This window comes from Uranotaenia lowii, chromosome 3 (assembly GCF_029784155.1).
Source record: "Uranotaenia lowii strain MFRU-FL chromosome 3, ASM2978415v1, whole genome shotgun sequence".
In the NCBI taxonomy this organism is placed as follows: domain Eukaryota; kingdom Metazoa; phylum Arthropoda; class Insecta; order Diptera; family Culicidae; genus Uranotaenia; species Uranotaenia lowii.
The window spans coordinates 80662685-80684266 of NC_073693.1; the positions used below are offsets into that span (position 1 = coordinate 80662685).

Below are 21582 nucleotides of genomic sequence, written 5' to 3' on the forward strand. Positions count from 1 at the left end.
CCGTGTAAATATGCTGATTTTCTTCCCAAAAGAACTCAAAATGACAAAAATATTGCTAAAACAATATTTGTGTTGGATAGACGACCCGCTTGTCACCCGAAAATCAAAACACATTTTTCATTTTCCCTATTTTTAACCAGCGCCCATGCCTAATTTCAGATCTCTAGGTCTAAAGAGGACTGAGATAATTGAAGACAAACATACAAACAAACAAACAAATATTGGGAAATGGCTATCAAATTTTGCTATATTTTATCGGATTTTATCCTGACATTGCCTGGTTTTTGGGTTGAAAATTTTAGATCAAGTGCCCGAATTTTGCTTGGTTTTTTGTCCAAAATTTTTGGATTTATCGGCTTGGATACGTGCTGAAAAATTCTGGCAACCTTAAGGTAAACACAAGAATCGAAAGAGAAGTATTTGGGCTAATTCACTATGATCTTCAATTCTTTTTTTTTAATCAGAAGAATTATTTAAAGTAAGATAATGACTGCCAGTTAAAGATCATCATTGCATCTTAAATTCGATAAAAAATACAAATTAAACTTTATACTCTAAGTAGACAATGTAAGATGATCTTCTTCTAATTCCAAAAAAATCTGAAAGTACACAAACTAATGCTCATGGCCAATATTCATATGGTCCGACTATCTAAATCTTGCAAAACTTTAATAAATAAAGCTGAAAGTCGGCAAGACTCGAAGCAATTTGAAAGCACAACTTCCTTGAAGCCTGACAGCCTAAAATGCTTGGCAATCTTGAAAGCCTTTATATCCCGAAAGCCTGAAGACTCCAAAGACCAGACGACATCAAAAACTTGACAATCTTGAGGACCTAACGACCACGAAGGCCCGATCCTTGAAGTCTTAGCTATGTCAAAAACTTCATGAAATCAAAAGTGATCTGCTGGTGATCCCAAAGATCCAACGATCAAAGACCTTGAAGGCCTGATGACCTTAAAACCCTGAGTCTATCAACACCAAAAGTCTGATGATTATGAAAGCCAGATGACCTCAAGGGCCTATCGATAATTAAGATCTAATGATTACGAATGCTTGAAAGTTTATAGGACTTGACAAGTATGCAAACTGGAAATATTGAACGTCTTGAGGAAAACTTGATGGTTACGTAAACCAAACAACTTTGAAACCTTGAAAGCAGGACTTCGAAGCCTTGGCGACCTGGAGGAGCTGATGACCTTTAAAACCATTCATTCTGGAAGGCTTGTAGGCCGTGAACCTGGTCCAACGACCTTTAAGTTCTTCTAACGTCTCAAAACAATGATGATCTGACTATGTAAGGCTGCAAATTTAAATAAATAAAGTGAATTCGAAGTTAAGCTGGAATTTAAGCTTTTTGAAGGCATAACTTCTTAGAAGGCTGATAGTCTTAAATGCTTGCAAACTTCAAAGCCTTAAAATTTTGAAGGCCTGGAGACCCCTAAGACGACATCGATAACTTGAAAACTTGTAGATCTGACGACCACGAAGGCTCGACCCTTGAAGTCTTAGCTATGTCAACACCCTGATGACATCATATGTCTACTGGTGATCCCAAAAACCCAACGATCTAAGATGATCTCAAAAACCTGAGTCTATCAACGCCAAAAGTCTGACGATATGGAAAGCCTGATGACCTCAAGGGACAATTGATATTGAAATCCTGATATTAACGAATGTCTGATAGTTTTAAGAGACTTGATGATTAAGCAAACCATAGAACTTGAAAAAACGAACATCTTGAAGAAAATTTGATGGTGACGTAAGCCTAACAACTTTGTAACCTTGAAATCATGGTGACTTCAAAGGCTTGGCAACCTGGAGGGGCTGATGACCTCGAGTGCCTGTCATTCTGTAAGGCTTGTAGTCCGTGGAAACTGGTTCAACGACCTCGAAATCCTGACGATTTTGAAGTACTCCTAACGACTCAAAACCATGATGATTTGACTGTCCAAAGCCTGCAAAACTTTGATAAATAATATGAATCCGAAGATCAGCTAGACTTGAAGCACTTTGAAGGCATAGCTACTTAGAAGCCTGACAGTCTAAAATGCTTAGCAATATTTAATAACTTAAAATCCCGAAGGCCAGGAGACCCTAAAGATCAGACGTCCTTGAATACTTAGCAATCTTGAAAATCTGACGACTACGAAGGCTCGACCCTCGAGGTCATAGCTATGTCAAAAGCTTGAAGACATCAAAGGTGATCTGCTGGTGATCTCAAAGATCCAACGACCAAAGACTTTGAAGGCCTGATGACCACAATGGCAATTGACGCCAAATGTCTGACGATTATGAAAGCCTCAAGACCTCAAGGCCCTGTTGATTTTGAATACCTTATGATTACGAATGCCTGATAGTTTTATTGACTTGACGACTTGGCCAACCGTAGAACTTGAACGATTGAACGTCTTGTGGAAAATTTGATGGTCACGTAAATTTGCAGACCTTGGAAACCTGGCCCAACGACCTCGAATGCCTGACGACCTTGAAGTCCTCATGACCTCGATTCCCTGATGACCTCAAAGGTTACCAACTTTACCAAGGCCGGCCTCTTGTTGGCTTGATAATAATTAAGTTCCAATAACTTTGGCGGCCATAAAGGCAAGATAACCTCGAAAGTTTAGGCACCCTTTAAATCTGCAGACTTCAAATGACTCAAGCTAGACTACAAAGACCTGACTTGTAGAACACTGACGACCTCGAAAGTCTGCAAACTTAATCCCCAAGGGATCAATTGAAACAATTTGAAAAGATGCAAATCTGAATAAATGATAGATTGAAACATCAAAAAACGGGTTGCTGACGGCCTCGAAGACCTAAAGGAGTCGGAAGCCCTTCCGACTCTAGTAGTCTAACAATCTCATGTTCTTATTACCTCGAAGCCATGAAGAAACTTATCATTATGCAACGGCAGGCTTCTTGATGGTCTGATAATAATTAAAGTCTGATAACTTTGAAAGCCATGATGCCAAGTGGACCTCAAAAGCTTGAACACCTTAGAATCCCGAAGACCTCAAACATAACTAAAGAACACGAAGGCCTGACTACCTTGAAAGCCTGGCCATATCGAAGGACTAAAGACTTCAAAACAGTGACGACCTCCAAACAAGGTTGCCGAAATAACAGAAAAATCTGTAATTTCACAGAATTTTGAGCAAATTTTCATCACAGAATCTGTGTCACAGAACACAAATTTTGAAATTTTCAAAGATTTCTCAAAATTTTTAAATTTTTAATGGATTTCCGAAATTATATTTTTTTTGGACAAAATCAAATTTAGATTTCTTACATTGAATTGGTATGATAAGATTGGTAGCAGTAATTGATTTTGCCAAACTAAAATGTGTAAAAGACCATCATGAATTTTCTCGGAAATTCAAGGAAAAAGCATCATAGAATTTCATCACAGAATTTCGGGGCAAAATCACAAAAAGTAAGATTTATTTTTTTCAAAAACACAGAATTTATTTCGGCAACTTAGCCTCCAAAGTCTGCAATTTCGGAGCGCTATCAACCCCATAGTTCTTTTTTCATTAGTTGATCACCCAGGTGGTAAATCCTTTTTACGGATTGCTTTCGAAGGCAAGGCGAGTCACCGCGTTCCTCCAGTATGCTACTCTGGGTCCATGGGTGCAATTGGACGACTCATGATACTTAGTACCCCTACGCCATAAAATCCACCTGGGGCCTCCAGTCATAATTCCCATCCTGCCCTGCATCGAAGGCTGTACCCGAGATGGGAGACCAAGTTCACACTTAAGCGCTCATCGGCTAATTTAATTCAAGTCAAAACTCCAGCATATATACCCTTCCTCTTGTTACGGTTCAAGACAAAGAACCTCTCCTCTGACGACTCGAGGTTCGCTTGGTTTCCACGACTATCGTGTGCTCCGCCTTTGCTAAAGACCGATGACCTCTCCTCTAACGACTCGAGATCTTGACTCCGCTTGGTTTGGCTCGAGGCCCTCTACTCTTTGCCTGTCCGTGTGCTGAATCACGAGCAGCTTATCCTGGACACGCGCTTGTCACAGCCACAGCACACGTCATCGACTTTACGAAACTACTCGGGTGATTCCCGGCGAAGACGTCACCCTACACCGACTTGAGTGACTTATCCGCTGACGACGTGAAGTTACCCTTCCTGAGAGTATTTCGTGGCGTAAATACTCTTTTCTCTACGAGTTCGACTGTGAAGAAGATCAAGTCTTATTCCCGCAGCTTCCCTCGTAGGGAGCGCGTTCTACTCAGATACTCGGCAGCGGTGGAGGTATCCTACACAACGCTCGAGACGTACCTAACAGCTCGGCATACGCAGAAGGTAGAGTTTTATCTGTGCATGCTTTACTGCTAGGATCAGACGCACACTACTCGACATCCTATCCTAGACTCGCGCCTGTCACAGCACACGTACGGATCTTAATCGCTTGCGACTCAGATGAATCCCGACGGTGATGTCATCCTACCCGACCCGAGTGACTCATCCGACGGCGACGTGAGACCATTCTACACGAGAGTATTCCACGACGTGAATGCTCTTCCCCCTAAGAGTTCGACTGCGGAGAAGGTCATGTCTTATCCCCACAGCCTCCGTCGCAGAGGGCGCGTTAGACTTGGAACCTCAAAGATCTGAAGACCTCGAGGCGCAGAGGACTCCATTGACTCGAATGACCTCGCAAGTCCGATGACCTCAAAGACCTGACAATTTCAATATTCTAGCAATCTCAATGTTCTCATGACTTTGAAGCTCTGAAGACATTGAAGGTAACTAACTAGGCCACGGTCGGCCAGTCTCCTGATGGCTTGATAATATTAAAGACCTCACAAATTTAAAAACCTTAAGGCTAGAGGACCTCGAAATTATAAACGCTTCGAAAACCTGAAGGATTTCGAAAACCGGATGACCGCGAAGGTCTGACCACCTTGCAAGCTTGACGATTTAGACGACCCGACGACTTCAAATGCCTAACACTTCGGGGCGCTGACGACATCGAATTACTAACGACTTCGAAGGCTTAATGACTTCTTTAACCAGACGACTTCGCAGGGCTGAACCTCTAAGGTTTTAATGGACTGAAGACTTCGTAAGGCTTGTGAAGTAGAAAAAAAAGATGACGATGAAGACCTTTTTTGCTTAGTGACCAAATTACCTTGAAGGCAAGACTAGTTTTAAGCCTTGACGTGCTTGGAACCTGACTGGACAATCTCGATGGCCTGAAGACATTGACGTCTGAAATTCGGATGACGTCGACAATATGACAACAATTACAAAGACCTACTAACCTTCAAGACCTGAATACCTCAAAGGCATGACCATGGATCCTTGACATATGACTACATCAAAAGTTTTACGATTTTGATGGCTTGATGACTTTGCAGACCAGACGACCTTGGAAGCCTTATAAGCTCAAAAGCGTTATTCAAAGGAGGACTGGTGACTTTTGAAGAGTTAAGTAACCTCACAAGACTGTTTATTTCAGAGGCTGTATGACCACAGAAGCCTGATGGCTTCCAAGGCCTGTAGACCTTAATGGCCAGATGAACCCGGAATCATGACAATTTCGAAGGCCCTACTACCTCGACTCAACGGTCAGACGACTTCGCAGGACTGAGCCTCTAAGGTTCGGAAGGGCTGAAGACCTCGTAAGGCTTCTGAAGTTAAAAAAAAGCTAACGATGAAGGCCCTTTTGTCTTCAAGACCAAATGACCTTGTAGACAAGACTTGTTTTAAGCCTTGACGTGCTTGGAACCTGACTTGACAATCGCGAAGGCCTGAAGACATTGACGCTTGAAAGTCGAATGACTTCAAAAATATGACAACGAAGACCTTAAGATTTTAATGACCTTCAAAACCTGACTACCTCAAAGGGCATGCCCATGGATCCTTGACACAGAACTAACTCAACAATTTCACGATTTTTACGGTTTGATGTCTTTGTGGGCCAGACGACCTTGGAAGCCTGACGAACTCAAAAATTTTATGAAATCGAAGGACTGGCTACTTGTAAGAATTGAGTAACCTCAGAAGTCTGTTTTTCTCAGAGGCTGTATGATCTCAGAACCCTGATGGCTTTCAAGGCCTGTTGACCGTAATGGCCGGATGAACCCGGAATTATGACAATTTCGATGGCCCTACTACCTCGTTGATCAGACGATTTCGCAGGACTGAGCCTCTAAGTTTTGGAAGGGCTGAAGACCTCGTAAGGCTTCTGAACTTAAAAAAAGATAACGATGAAAGCTTTTTGTCTTCAAGACCAAATGACCTTATAGACAAGACTAGTTATAAGCTTTGACGTCCTTGGAACCTGACTTGACAATCGTGAAGGCCTGAAGACATTGACGCTTGAAAGTCGGATGAAGTTAACAATATGACAACGAGGACCTTACGATGTTAACGACCTAATAACCTTTAAGACCTGACAACCTCAAAGGCATGACTATGGATCCTTGAGACATGACTTCCCCAAAATTTCCAGGCCAGACGACTTTCAAAGCCTGAAGAACTCAAAAGCTTTATGAAATCGAAGGGCTGGTGACTTTGAAGAGCAGAGCATCCTCAGAAATATGGCCTATAGGGCCGGGTTTTGATAATTGCTCAGACAGAAAGACGGATACAGAACATTTACATTACAGTTTGCTCAGGAATTTTTACCGAAATTTTACAACGAAGAATTTCGATTTTAATATAAGCACTCATGTGCTCAAAACTTGGTTAACAAGGAGTAACAGGATCCCATTTGCCCATACCAATAAGTCACGTCTCCGAATGTTTCGGAAACAAACCACTTTAGCAATTCATCTTCGACTGGCACTGAATTGTAACGAGACACATTCGGATTGTTCTCTATATTTTTTCTACAAGCTTCCAAGCATCCATTTCCGGACACTGCATTAAAATTCCTGGTGCTCACTGAGCTCAATTGAGCAACCATGCAAAACCGAATCAATTTGTTTTCCCCCAATACTGAATGACTGGCCAAATGATGTCGGGGTGGGGTTGTATGTTTTTACATATTGCCAGGGAAAAGATAATAAAACCTCTTATGTCAACAATGTTCTTCAAATCGTGTAAAGGGAGGAACGTCAATCGATCCATATCGAAGACAATGATGCTGCGTACGTCTCAAGAAGTTCAGTTGCCGAGGGAACGAATGTTTGATCCGGGAAAGAAATATAGAGAAAATAGTACGGTTCAATAGGTTTTGTTATTGCTAAATGAACCCTCTCCTTCTGCGTTGGTTACAGTTCTGGTTCTTGATTATTCCGGGCATGAGCTTTCAATTCGCCAGATAACAGAAACCGAACCCGCCAGTGAATTTATTAAATTGCAGTCTTAAAGTTTTCCACTCGTCTCTTTGAAGATTAAGTGGCCCCACTTGACTCGGAATTAACTGCTCCGGTCGGTTTTTTTCCTTTCAGTTGCTCGCTCGCTGACAGCAGCTCAATTCTGCTTCTGCTTCCATGGTGAAAAACCGCAATGGCAACCGAATGCGACTGACTGGCACAATTAAATTTAATGCAATCAATTACGGCGCACCCAGCACCGAAAATGGACCTGTGTGAAGTAAGAAGTAACATTCCCGAGAAACGTGATGCACTTGAAATTTTGTATCGTCTACTTACTGGGGCGTTTCAAAAAGCGCTTTCGGAACGCGAAAAAAAAACCTGCTCATTTACTAGTAATCGCCACCAGTAGGAGAGACGGGTATTGCTTCTAAAGTACTTTGGGTTTTCTTTCTGTTTTTTACGCTGGTGTTTCGCTTTAAAAGATCGTTGATACCGGAACGTGTTTTCCGGTCGTCTGCCAAAAGTCCGTCCATTCAAGCTATTTTTCCCGAACCGAAGCAAAATAAAGAAAATTTATAGCAATGAAACGGCAACAATTACAACCATTTGCTGCCGCCCATTTTCTTAAGTTCTCTCCTTCACGATGCAGTTTGGAGGAAAATTACTAGACGGAGGTTTTCAACCATCTTAGTTTTGGAACCAAGATGAAACCGAACTGAAACTGAACTGAATCTGAACTGAAATTGAACTGAAACTGAACTGAAACTGAACTGAAACTGAACTGAAACTGAACTGAAACTGAACTGAAACTGAACTGAAACTGAACTGAAACTGAACTGAAACTGAACTGAAACTGAACTGAAACTGAACTGAAACTGAACTGAAACTGAACTGAAACTGAACTGAAACTGAACTGAAACTGAACTGAAACTGAACTGAAACTGAACTGAAACTGAACTGAAACTGAACTGAAACTGAACTGAAACTGAACTGAAACTGAACTGAAACTGAACTGAAACTGAACTGAAACTGAACTGAAACTGAACTGAAACTGAACTGAAACTGAACTGAAACTGAACTGAAACTGAACTGAAACTGAACTGAAACTGAACTGAAACTGAACTGAAACTGAACTGAAACTGAACTGAAACTGAACTGAAACTGAACTGAAACTGAACTGAAACTGAACTAAAACTGAACTGAAACTAAACTGAAACTGAACTGAAACTGAACTGAAACTGAACTGAAACTGAACTGAAACTGAACTGAAACTGAACTGAAACTGAACTGAAACTGAACTGAAACTGAACTGAAACTGAACTGAAACTGAACTGAAACTGAACTGAAACTGAACTGAAACTGAACTGAAACTGAACTGAAACTGAACTGAAACTGAACTGAAACTGAACTGAAACTGAACTGAAACTGCAATGCGGTTGTGCTAGGAGGACAGTGCCAGTTATTAGAAAGCATGCTATTGCCGGTCTGGCATGGAATCTTATACCGATAATTCCACCTTCAAGAAAGTTCATTATTGGAGTAGAGTTCAAATTGTTGATGTAGGGAAATCTGTATACATGAAAATTCAGCTGGAAGCATGAAAATAATCTGAATTGTAGATATAATCGTAGACTGAAGCAATTATTTTCCCAGAAACAAAAAAATGGTGAATCATCCAACTAAATTTGAGATTCACTGAAGCTAGAAAACTCAGCAAATATCCTAGCCAGTACAGCCGTTAGCAATAAATATTTCTTCGAGACGCGCGCTCTCTGTCGTCTTTTTTTCCAGTAATTTCTCGCAACTGTAGGTGTATGTTCTCACGTTTCGAGCCGAACTATCTGGATTAAAACTGTGCAGTTTTACATTGTAAATTTTTGATGCTTCGCTTTTTCGCCACGGCTGCTGCTACTTTTAGCGATTTCCTCTTCAGTTGGGAAGGTGGAATTTTTGGGACCAGGGCTAAGCATGGTCTTAACGACTGCAAAGTGCAATTGCAAATGTACACCATTTCCGCCTTCTGATGGCACTTTAATTAGGCCACTAGGGGAAGCAAGTTTTTTTTTCCGGGAAAAATATGGTGGCACTTAAGTGGCACACTTTCGCGCGATTAATTATGGCGGAGGATCGTAGTTTGAGCACTATTCTTTTTTTTTTGCTTTCCCGGTGTGCAGTTAGCTATAATTAATCATAAATGTTACCTTCTTTTTAGATTTATCTCATCATATTTGTTTAACAGTTTAAGTCATCCGAATAACATCCACGTTTTTTTTCTTCTTTTCCACAGGGACCGCGTCTTCCGGTTGAACCTGAAAAATGTCAGCATGACATCGTGCGAGGTATGTAACAACAGCAATAAAATCCATTCGACATCGATTGTCCTTAAGAACGGAAAAAAGGTTCTCAATTCAGACATCATTTAACAAAAACACAAATGTTTTTCCTCCATCCACCAACGCGCGCCGGCCCAAACTTATTTTTCCTTGATCGCTGACCCAAAATGCCATCCCAGAAAATTGACCTTCCTCGAAAAAACTTCCAACCACTTTATCGATACCATCCTCGGATGGAATCCTTGCAGTGCTGACTGTCTTTGGCTCAATCGAGGAACAAAGCCACTTATGTCCCAGAAGCAGTGATTTCTGCTCTCTGGATTGGACCAGACCATTGCCAGTCTCATGTCGGTAGGACGACGGCAGATTCGAAACCCCGGCCGTAATCGGTTTTTCGGACACAATCTCTTCCATTTCCTTCCGTCGTCCAGCATACAGGAAGCTTCCCCACTTGGAACGGAATTGGCAGTGTAGAACATGCTTATCGATTGGCTGTCGCAATTTTTGAGGTGGGTGTTGCGGCTATTTTTTTTTTCTAAATGGGAAAGACTTCGATTGACCCTCGATTGGCAGTGTTTGTTTTTTTTTTCTGGCTTGTTGAATGTTTCTCTTGGAAGAATGGCTAAATAGGTTTTCGCAAATTAAAGCCTCTTCAGAAAAAAGAAATGAGAAGGGAATAATGCTTCCAACAAACATAGATTTTTGTCATAGAATTTAGAGGCCAATATTTTTTTTTCCCCATTGAACAAAAATCTATACATATAAAAATGAATTTCTGTCTATCTGTCAGCCTGTTCCCTATAGACTCGAAAATACTGAACCGATTTTTTTTAATTTGGCAGGTGGATTTTTTCGAGGCCGGGGAAAGTTCTTATTTTAGTTTGAGACCCCTCCCTCTTACTGGAATGGGGGAAGGGGTCTCCAAAGCAAAAACAAAATGTTTGCATAACTTGAGAATCATTCAAGTAAACGGAATCAAATTCGGCATAGAAGGGGTTTTTTTTTTACGAGAAATATTTCTATAAATGTTTGGTACCCTACTTTTTTCCAGAGGGCAAGTAGGATAGACGGAGGAGGGCTCTCCTACAATTTTAAACATAACTCGAGAATTAGTCAAGCGAATGGAATTTGATTTGTCCTCCAGATTTGTATTTGGTGGATAGGAAGAGGGGGGAGGGCCCATACAAATTTCTGCAATACTTGATAACTGATCAAGCGAGGGGAATCAAACTTGGCATGCGAGGGTCCAAGTTGGTTTGAATCTTTTCCCACCTTTCATGAGAGAAAAATAAAGAGGGAGGGGTATCCCATACATTTTGTTCGTAACTGGTGAAATAATCGATCAAATGGAACTAATTTTCACAAGAGAGAATATTTTGATAAGAAAAAGACTCTATGGTTACTTGAGACTCTTCCCTGATCTCAGTAAACAAATAGGAAGATAATTATATAGATAGAATTTAACTTGTTATTGAAACAATAAATTAAAATTTGAGATTTCCCCTTCGGCATAAGAGAATTTTATCATCAGACCTCACCTTATTTTTTCTTCTACTTCCTTGAGAACCTTCAACTGGCTTAACCTGCATCACTTTTCAACATCAATGACTTCTGAAAAAATTAAAAGCACAGATATTCATACCGCTTATGCATCAACAGTTTTAAGGTGGATGGGACATAAAATAGGTTTTTGGTTTCACGAGTTATTTTTGAACTTCATAAAATATGCGATTTTCTTCTTATTCATTTTCATGCCCGGATTTTCAGTTGACAGTTTTGAAATCAAATGCCCGTATTTTGTCAGGTTTTTAAATAAAATATTCCAGAAATACTGGAAGCCCTAACATGAAACACGAATTAGAGAGCACGAACAACTATGCCAATGTATGCTTTTCCCTCTGATTTTTCATATGATGGATTCAATTCATTCAAAAGAATTCTTTAAATCAAAGAACTTGATTTTTTTTTTGACAAATTCAGTAACAGATAAAAGGTAAATTGAAATTTAAATAGCAACTGAATTTCTATTAACATGATTTTTCTTCAATACCTTCATCCTTTTAGTGTTACAAAGGTTTATCGCCAAAGCATAACCATATTGTTCTTTGGGAGGCGTTTTGAGAAATCTAGTTTTGAAACCGATCTGAAAGCGAATTAAAAATGTTTTGTTTTTTTAAATTCAACCGAAAATTGAGTCTTGACTCAAATATAAAATGTGCGAAACTTTTCGTTTAAATATCGGGAAAAAATTGGATGAAAATTAATGTTGAAAAATATGAAAAAGAAATTTTCCTTCTCTTTCAAACTCCAAGTCCTACCGAGTGACAATCCTAATGTTTTGCATGGTAATCAACATGAAATTTCATTTAATCTATCTCCTGAAATTCCAGAATACACTGTCAGATTGATTTTTTCACACATGGTTATAGTATTTTCATTTTTTTTTTTTAAATTGAATTTATTTATGAAGACAATGTTTTCCATTTCGAATATCGAACAAATCGATTGAATAATTTAAGTATTTCTTGTTTTAAAATCAATTTTTATAACAGGGCTTAAGTAATCCAACGATAGGAAAAACTGCATAGTCGCTTAGTGAACAAAATGCGAAATCGATATAAATATACTAGACATTGATGAGAAAATACTTAAAAAAAAAAAACTACGATTTTTTGAAAAATATTTACAATGAAGGGCTAAAAAATAATCCCTCTCATTTTTTAAGAAAAACTTGTATTTTTGAGTTCAAAACGAACATTTTTTCTGAAAAAAGTTCAAAATTCATCATTGCATTGAAAATATGGTATTCTGAATTTTGTTTCAAATTGAAACGATTGACATATTAGAATTAATAATATTTGATACATGTATTTTTATCATGAAGGAACATTAAAATTGATGAAAAATTACGTTCAAATTCAATTTGTTTAATTTTCTAATCGAAATAAGTCAAAAACCATAATTGTTTGCTCTTTTTGACACATTTTTGCAGAATATTTGGTGAAGTCACTTCAAGAATCGAGATTCTTCGCTCTCTCCCAATTTCTCCGAGACCAATTAACTCATAAAATCTTTATTATTTCCTTACAACTTAATTTCATAAGAGTCCTGGTAAAACAACTCCTTTTGTAGATTTTGTGATAATCTGCTGAATTTTATTTACATTTCATCAGTAATGAAACCGGAACCAAGGTCAATTTCTTCTTTTGACATCCCTTTTCGATTTTTGCGAAAATTCTGAATGGGGAAATAAATAAAGTTTAAGGTTTTTTTTTCCTGAAAAGTTTGATAAATTTGAACAGTGGAAGAGCGCACCCAAATTGTAAAACATGAGACTTATTTACCTTTTGTTTTTGGAATTATAACAAATTTTTGATCTTAAATAACTTATTTTTTTCGATTTTTCGCAATAAAGATTATGTACAAGTTTATTTCATGCCAGCTTTTATCCAGTCTGTTTCAATTTATTGACAATTTTGATTATTTTCTATTATCCCTCAGTGTCAACACCAACTGACAAAAAAAGTATTTCAAATGTTGTCCAGCTTAGTTCACAATATTTTAAAAATTGAGAAAAAAAATTCTCAAATCATCTTATCGTAGTGTTTTGGTTGCTTAACTTGTTTTTGAACGCCGTTTAGAGAAATTTGAATATCAAGTTATTTTCTTTTACCTTTTACTTAGAAATTGGCCTGCAATTACCAGGTAATTAAACATTCGAAAGTAAAACAAAATTTGTGCATCCTAAAGCTGAAGTTGAAAGTTGAAAATGCCATATTTGGAAATAAAATGGTTTTTTTTACACCGTGACTTAGAAAAATGTCAAAATTTGTGTCAAAACCACACTTTTCTGCCCATTAACTGTAAGAGTAATTTTATAAACAGTATTTAAGATTTGAAAATGATAAAACAATTTTATCGATAAGAATGGGGACACTTGATCCCATTTTTTTTAATCATATCTTTTTTGAATATTTTAGCAACTCGCTGTCTTTCACAGATTCTGAAAGGATACAGTTTCAAATTTCTCTGATACAATGAACGATATTTGATCCCGTACAAAAATTAAAAGCATTTCCGTAGAGCGAAAAGTCGTGATTTTTTTTTCTAGTTTATGTTGACTTAATCCCTCATGCAAAGGTACTTGATCCTTCATTCAGAGAAGGTTTAGTTTTTGTCAGAAATCAAGTAAGTCAAAAAACAAGGGACCTTTTTTGTCCATAATAGTTTTTATTTTTCAGTTTAAAAGTCTTAGATATAGAGAATTCTGAAAGTTTGTCTACAACCCTCTAGTAATAGCATACTTTCAGGCTAAAATTTATATTTTTTTTTGGAAAAAAAATATTTTTTCAGTCCTTTTAACCATTCAATCATTGGACAAGCAATATTTTCTGGTTATCTATAAGTTGTATCGTGTCAAATTCTGATTACGATTCTTTTTGTTGAAAAAAATGTCATTCTCATGGGTGAATTAAACCCATGAGTAATATTTAGAATTAATCTTTGCTCTGAAATATCGGCACAATGAAGTTCATATCAATCTTCAGAGATTGAAAATGAGAAAAAAAGATCTTTAAATCACATTTTGTTGAATTTTTCCAAAAAAAATCAATAACTCAGAAAACATAATTTTGACATTTTTTTAAAGTAACTGCATTGATATTTGCACATTTTTCTAGAACATTAGATTTTTGTTGGAAATTCTTGTTTCGAGATATCCTCATTCTCTTCTATAGATTGACATGTTTTAAAAACACTTTATTTCAGATATTCTTTAAAAAAAATTGATGAATTTTGAAAGGTTTCAATTTAACAAGATTTTCGTGGACCCTCAGTATTCTTACTATTTTTTCAATACCTAGAAATTCAGGGAGCAAATTTTCATCAATCAAATGCAATCCTCAATGGTTTTTTTTAATTTTCAAAGCAATGCACAATGGAAAAATTTTGCCACAAAATCTCAAAAAATCAAAGCCGCAGATTTCGGGACCTGATATAATACTAATCTTAAGTTAAATTATCTCAGAAATCAGATTTTCTGCTGTATTTTGCTGGAGCCATCTCAGTGAGCATTATTTGATCTTAATTACCTAGAAATAAAATATTTTACTTATATGTTAAGAGATGAGCCAGCAGAAAGCTGAAAATTTCTGTAATAAAGATATTTAAAAAAAAATATTCAAATGAAGAGATTTTTAAAGAGGCATTGCGATTTCATGAAGCGAGCTGAATGGTTTCTTAATACATACTATTAATTGAAATGGACCATTTACAAATAATTAATTAAGAATTTGAGAATTTGAGAAGATATTTAAAAAAGGATCTGTTTTGCCTCCTATTACTCCTGTTAATATAACGTCATTTTATTAAATCATTAAATGAAGGCTCTGTATCTCAATAGACTGATAATCAATTCACAAGAAATAAGCACCAATTTGAAGCTTTACAATGCATTTGACCACGTTCCAAATTTTATATCGATCGAATAATGCATGAAAAAGTTATAGACATTTGTATAAGAATTTTCCTTTTAATAAAGTTTGTTGATCAAGAAGGAGTTTTTGAGAAAAAAAAAGGCTCGTTTTAAGCGTTTGTAACTCTTTAAAACTTCATAAATCTTCATGTAACTTTCACAACACATAAGAATGTTCCTTTTATATAATTTTTTTTGCTCAAATTATTTTCACAAAGTAATGATTGTTTTTCTTTTTCTGGGTAATGAAGGGTAAAAAACCCATTAATTAAATGATTCTGGTCAATTTGAGCTCCTTTGATAATTTCACAAAAGAAAAGTATTATTTTGGGTCATCAACTTACGGCTTTCAATTTTTCTTTTTTGGGAATTTTGGTAAAAACTTTTGCAGAAGGTTTATGCGAATTTTTTTGTTTGGAACAAGTCCAAAATTTGATGTGTTTGAAATTTTGAAAACACATTGAAAGAAGGAATAATTCTCTTGAAAGCATTTTATAGATAGACAAAACTAAATTTCACTTGGTGCTGAGAAAATCAGAAGCTATTAAATTTATGTTTTCGACGGTGATTGGTGTTATATAGATTTTTTTTTCGGTCTAGAGAGAGTAAAAAAACTTAGTTTTTGAAATGCAAGACGTTTCGACCATTTTTGGTGGTCTTTCTCAAGAGAATTATCTGTCCGTTGTTATTGTCCATTTGGTTTTTGTCCAACGTTTAGGAGTCCAGTGGTCATTGCTCACTGAAAAATAATAATTTTTCATCCAATATTCTATGCGCATTTCTACTTCAACCCACTTTTCAAAATATAGAGTCTTTTCTGTCAATATGTGCAAAGTTATGAAAAATATTTTGTCATTTTTTCTTCCAGTGTAATAGAGACAAACATAAATCCTATACAAGGGATTATGTCGAAACGCTCGCGAGCCAGGTATTAGCAACTTTTCGATCATACACAACTTTCTTTTTTATTTCCTCATCTGAAATTGCTTTAAAATAACTAAATGATAATGAAAATTCAGTTTTGGGTCAACTCATGAACTTTGCACTAGTTTTTAGTTAATTTGGATTTGGTGGTCCACGTTTCTTCACAGGGGAATTAACTTATTTTAAAAAAAATGCTTATGAACCTTAAAAATGTAAAAAACCTTTCCATTTATTTTTGTTTCTTTTTATGTTTTATATAAAAGAAGTTATTTAGCAAAAAAAGTGGCCCATGATACCCCACTCTCCCCTACTTTTTTTTAATCAATCTGCATTTTCTGAGACTCTAGCCATTTTGGAAACTGAGAGTATTCCGAATGTTAGTCTACTAGTTAATTTTTATTATTCCTATATGATCAAACCCGCTTAAAATACAGTCAAACCATCCGTAACTCATTAGAAGTGCTTGTCTTATAATGATGGTAAATAATTGATAAAGCTCACTAAAATCTGCAAATTATTTCAAAATTATTTTAAAGTCGAAAGTGTAGACATTTTTAATGACAAATATATGAAAAACAAATTTTTGTATATAAATCTCCTAGGTATTCCAAGCAAAACAAACATCCAAAATCAAACATCAGACTGCTTGAATTATTCCCCTTGAAAATTCCCGCTGCCAATGAAAAACTTCTGTGGGCACAAAATTTAGCTAAAGATTAAACCCCCTTTCTTAAAACGTCTGCGCTCTGCTGGGAAATGGGTTGCCTCACCAAAAGTCCTGGCATTACCAGCTCATTTGTTGGGCTGTGGTTGTTGCTGCTTTATTAGGCAGTGTCATCAGTTCAATAATATTTTATGATTGAATTGAACTGTATTTTTGTAAGAACTTAAAATCAATTAAATGCATAATTAGCTCAAACAAGTAATATTCTTGGAAACTATAAATTGTAATACGTAAATTGACACACCCTAACATTGCTTCTTTGACGTCGGAAGGAATATGTCGTGTTTGTACACATTGAGTATTTAATTTGCCCATCCTACTGACTAGAACAGGGGATGATAACTGTCAGAAACTTTTCAAAGGAGGAAGGGAGGGACGGCGATTCGTCGTCCTGTTCATTCGGGGTAGAAAAATTTTGGTTGGAAAAAATAGACAGGAATACTGTTCCAGAGTCCTTGGAAGAATTTTCGTGCCATTTGATGTGGCACACACATGGCATGCACACCGACTCTTATTCTAGGGCCAGAATGTTCATATCTCTCTCGGGATTTCAAGTGGATTCAATTATTTTTGTGTGCGCTATTTTTAATCAAGATCAGTTATGTTTCGATGATTCCGCCTTGGTGGCTGAGAGGTGAAAGTGCATAGCGGGAGGTTTGCTTTGCTCTTTCCATTTTAATTTTTGATAATCCAGTAAGTTCGGCTGTCGAATGAAGAATTTCAAAGGACTTAAATCTGTTTATTCCTTATGAAAAATTCAGTTAAGAATAAATGGAAGAGAAAAATGCGTTAAAAATTGAAAAAAAAACGAACGTATGAACATGAAGTAGAGACGACTATCACATCTTCCAAGAACACACAAATTTGGTTTAAAACAGATTTTCCGACGTCGAAAGTTTTCCACAGCTTATCCACGGAAATTCGGATCCCTTTTGAAAGGAGCATAGATACAATCCGAAAATTTTAATTCACAATCCCAGAGGAACATCACGCCCCGGAGCGTTAGTTTAAAACTGTTCAAATATTTATGTTCATTAATTATTGTTTCCCGAGCCCAAATGGGAAGCATGCCGGCATCAACGAAAACGTCGGTACATTAATTCTCTCCGGAATTCCATTCATTTTGTTGTGTCTAGGAGATGCAACAACCAAACGGTGCGGCGCGGCACCCCAAACTTTTGCTCAATGAATCCAGTGCCAGCCAAAGAGTGGCAGACAGACATCCGAAAGGGATGCGTATTTTGGATTCTTCAAACTTTCCGCCAGTGATAAGTCCGGGTGGAAAACCCGGGTTGAATTATATTCACAAAGAATTTATATTAATTGCATTGGCTGGTTTGGTTTTGTCTGCGAGTGTATTCAACCGATTGTGATGGCTCCGTGAATGGACGGAATCGTGCTTTGATGATGCCACTTTGGGTTTTGCCTTCTGGACCGTCGTAATTTGTAGTAATATGGCGTGAATGAATTACGAGCCAACCGGGGAAGCTCATTTATGGTGCTTGGTTTCGTAATTATTAACTACAGGACAAAATGGGAAAAATCAGAAAGATATGAACATGAATCAGATGTTTGAGCTCAGATTGAAAACAATCGGTAATTTTAGTTTTCTGTAAAAATGACCTATAAGAGCAAGTTCATTCGTGTTTGGGGAAAGTGGATGAAATTTTGACATTTGTAGCACATTTTAGAAATTTTATCATGCAAAAATGTTTTTAAGATCTTTAGGCATTGTATTTTTTCACAACACTATTTCTATTACAGCCGTTTGTGATAGAAATATTGCTTTTTTTGCACCACAGCATTTGAGAATACAACACGTGTCGTAAAAAATCTTGAACGCCACAGATCTTAAAATGTTTCTGCATGGTAAAGTTGCAGTGAACTTGCTCTAATGGGTAAAGTTATGTTATAAAAAAAAAACAATTTAAAAATGAAATAGTTTATGCAATCCAAAATGTTCTACTAGAAAGATTAGCCGTTTCATCGCTCTTCAAGAAATACGATATTGACTAATCAAATAATTTCTCTTATCGTACATTGAAAACAAGCAGTCGGATTTCGTTTGATGAAATCTCGAAGTTTATTTTCGAACGCAACTCATTATCTTGATCTGCTGGAAATCCTAAGCATTGCAGGATTGCCGGTGTTAAAAAAAGGTCTTGAAATTCGTTTGACGTGTTCATTGTTGGACGTCTCGAGTTATTCTGTCGCGATTACAGAGATCAAATTCACATCTTTCTAAATCTACGATCACTTGATTTCTATCCATTCCTAAACCATGCATTGGTATTAGATTGAGCTGATTTGGGGTCATTTTTCATTTTCTTATTCTCTGGGATCTTAAAAGCTTCGTTTTGGTTCAAAACTCATCCATGATTTTTTGCAGAACTTTTAAGAAAATTTTATATGATCAAATTTGAACATTTAGGTTTGAATGGAAAAATTGAATATTTTATTCTGAAAAATCAACATCATTTTTGTTTTTCTCTAGATCTGAGCTTGCTTATGGGTTAAGTATCAATTTTAATTAAATTAAGGAAATTTGCCGGAGACCGCAGCTTCTTATCTTATTAGGTAAAATAGTTATTTGTTGTTAAGTAGGGGACGTCTTTAAGCATTGAAAAACAATCAAATTTACTGACATCTCTGCTGATGCCTAGCAAAATATAGCTTGCCAAGTAGTCATGCACAAGGTTTTTTGATACACTCCGTTCTCCGACTTTCACAGTAAGTAGGCGAGGAGTAAGCGGGGCTCTCAATGAGTTTGTTTATTTTTTGCACAGCTTTTCTGTGCTTTGTTGGTAAACAAACTTTATGAGTTCCGCATAGTTGCATAGCCTACATAGCCAAAATGGTTGAATCGGGAATTCGATATTCGGTAACACCTCCTGAATATATACACACCTTGGTCATGCAATACTTTGCTAGATTGTGGTTCAATGCCAAAATACGTACCCATATTTAACAGCTAATTAGTTTTTAGCCTTATAGGGTTCGAAGTGACGGTCCTCGACAAAGTTGTTCAGCGGAAAATTTTCTTCAAAGAATTTATAAATTTGTACAAGACCCATAATCAGGCTTGGCTCCATTATAGAAAGAAAAATTAAATTGAAATATTTCTAAGAACAAAATATGCTATGTTCTCATACAAACATTAAAGTTAAAATTTATTCAGGTAAACGTTACTTTAAAATTCTGCAAAAACCATAGATGAGTTTTGAACCAACATCATTGATTGGCGATCCCAAGATTTGATAAGTTCAAAAATGACCCTGAATCAACTAAGTTTGATGGAGTATTAGAACCAATGTAAAGTTTGTAGGAATCTGTCATACAAGGTTAAGTTTGATATCACATCTTAAAATGTTTAAATCAGGACATCCGCCGTTGATTGATGGTGCATTTGCCAATACTTTTAAAATCTTTCATTTTCCAGAATTCAACAAATAAGATGAGTTAGCCATGAGCTTTGGTTGGCACAGGCGTTTTTGTTTTAATCCATTGGAAAAAATCATTAAATTAAAGTTAAACTAGAATTTTTTTTAACTAAACAGTGGAAAATTAATGAATAAGTGACTGGCGTAAGATTCCGGAGTAATTTTTGCTTTGTTTCAGGTTGCTGAAACCTGATTTGGGAAGTGCAGAAGGAATTTCAACAACAGCCGGTCCGGACTAGAGGAAGAGGTTTACGGGCGAAAACACCAAAAACTTATTTGATGGAATCCAACCTTCTGTACTATTTTAAACGTTTATTTTGTATAATTTTACTAATACACAATGAAATGAGATAAGTGCAGCGAATTTTAAAATATGTTGTAGGTATTTAAAGTTATCCATATGAAGCGTTTTGTAGGGAACTTCACGCTTTATTCCGCTCCTCGTTGGAGCGGTTAGTAGAACGCAGCAAAAACTGACTTTTTGTTCCCATATGTTTTTTCGATGTATTTTGGGTACTCAAGCATCAGTGTAAAATTTAAGATGATTTGGTTGATTCTTGAATGTGCAGTCAGAAACACTCAAATTAAAATAGTAGGTATATTTTATTTTTTTTTTTTGCATAACATCGATAATCTTTTCTGGGGCAAAAGTTGTGTTAAAGGTTTGTTAACATGATATGTTATACATGAATCAAGAAATATTTAAAATTTAAAATTTTATTTTTTTTTTGAACTTTCAGTACATCTCTGGCGCTTTTTGAATGAATAATGATGTTATCACATACAAGTTTCCATTCAAAACTAAAATTCTTTACGCTAATTCATGACCGAATGAATCGGTCCCAAAAATTTTATTGCTTTTTGGAGCAGTAAAAAAACCAAAAAAAGTTATGGGAAATGTAAAAAATGTATTCATTTGAAATTCTAATACAAATCTTGTTGCGTTCTAATCGTGGGCCTCAAAAAACTCTTCAATGTATGTTTTCTATTACAGATATTGCGTTGAAAAGAGTTAAGTTTTCGGGGTTTGCCTCAGACTTCATACAGGCAGACTAAGCTTGAAAGAATGCTTAGATTTAATGAAGATGTTTTCAGTTTACTTGCCAAATTAAACATGCAATTAAATTGAGTGGGCTTGAGATATAGCTCAGTTGGCAAGTCGGTTGTCCAAGAGTAAACATCGAACACAGTTGTACTGGATAAGTTTTTCAATAGCTGTCCAACTGGTGGTAGGTCTATAATCAAAACAAAAACAAAAAAAAATTAAATTGAGTCCTAAATTTTTTGTATCTTAGGTTCTTTAAGAAAAGTTAATCAATGTTATTTGATTTTTGTTAATTTATTTTCGGCATATTGGTGAAAATGTTTATTCTTGGAGAGAGAGAATATTTGTATTGAAAAT

General features: G+C 36.4%; 1 protein-coding gene across 2 annotated transcripts in view; it reads left to right on the plus strand.

The window, feature by feature from the left end:
• The window catches only part of LOC129750510 (semaphorin-2A), a 402306-nt gene that overhangs the window by 267709 nt on the left and 113015 nt on the right, over nucleotides 1-21582 (plus strand). For both annotated transcript variants that reach the window (XM_055745474.1, XM_055745473.1), the window contains one exon: nucleotides 9574-9625. In XM_055745474.1, coding sequence (XP_055601449.1) covers nucleotides 9574-9625 — 52 coding nt within the window. The remainder of the gene's footprint in view (nucleotides 1-9573; nucleotides 9626-21582) is intronic.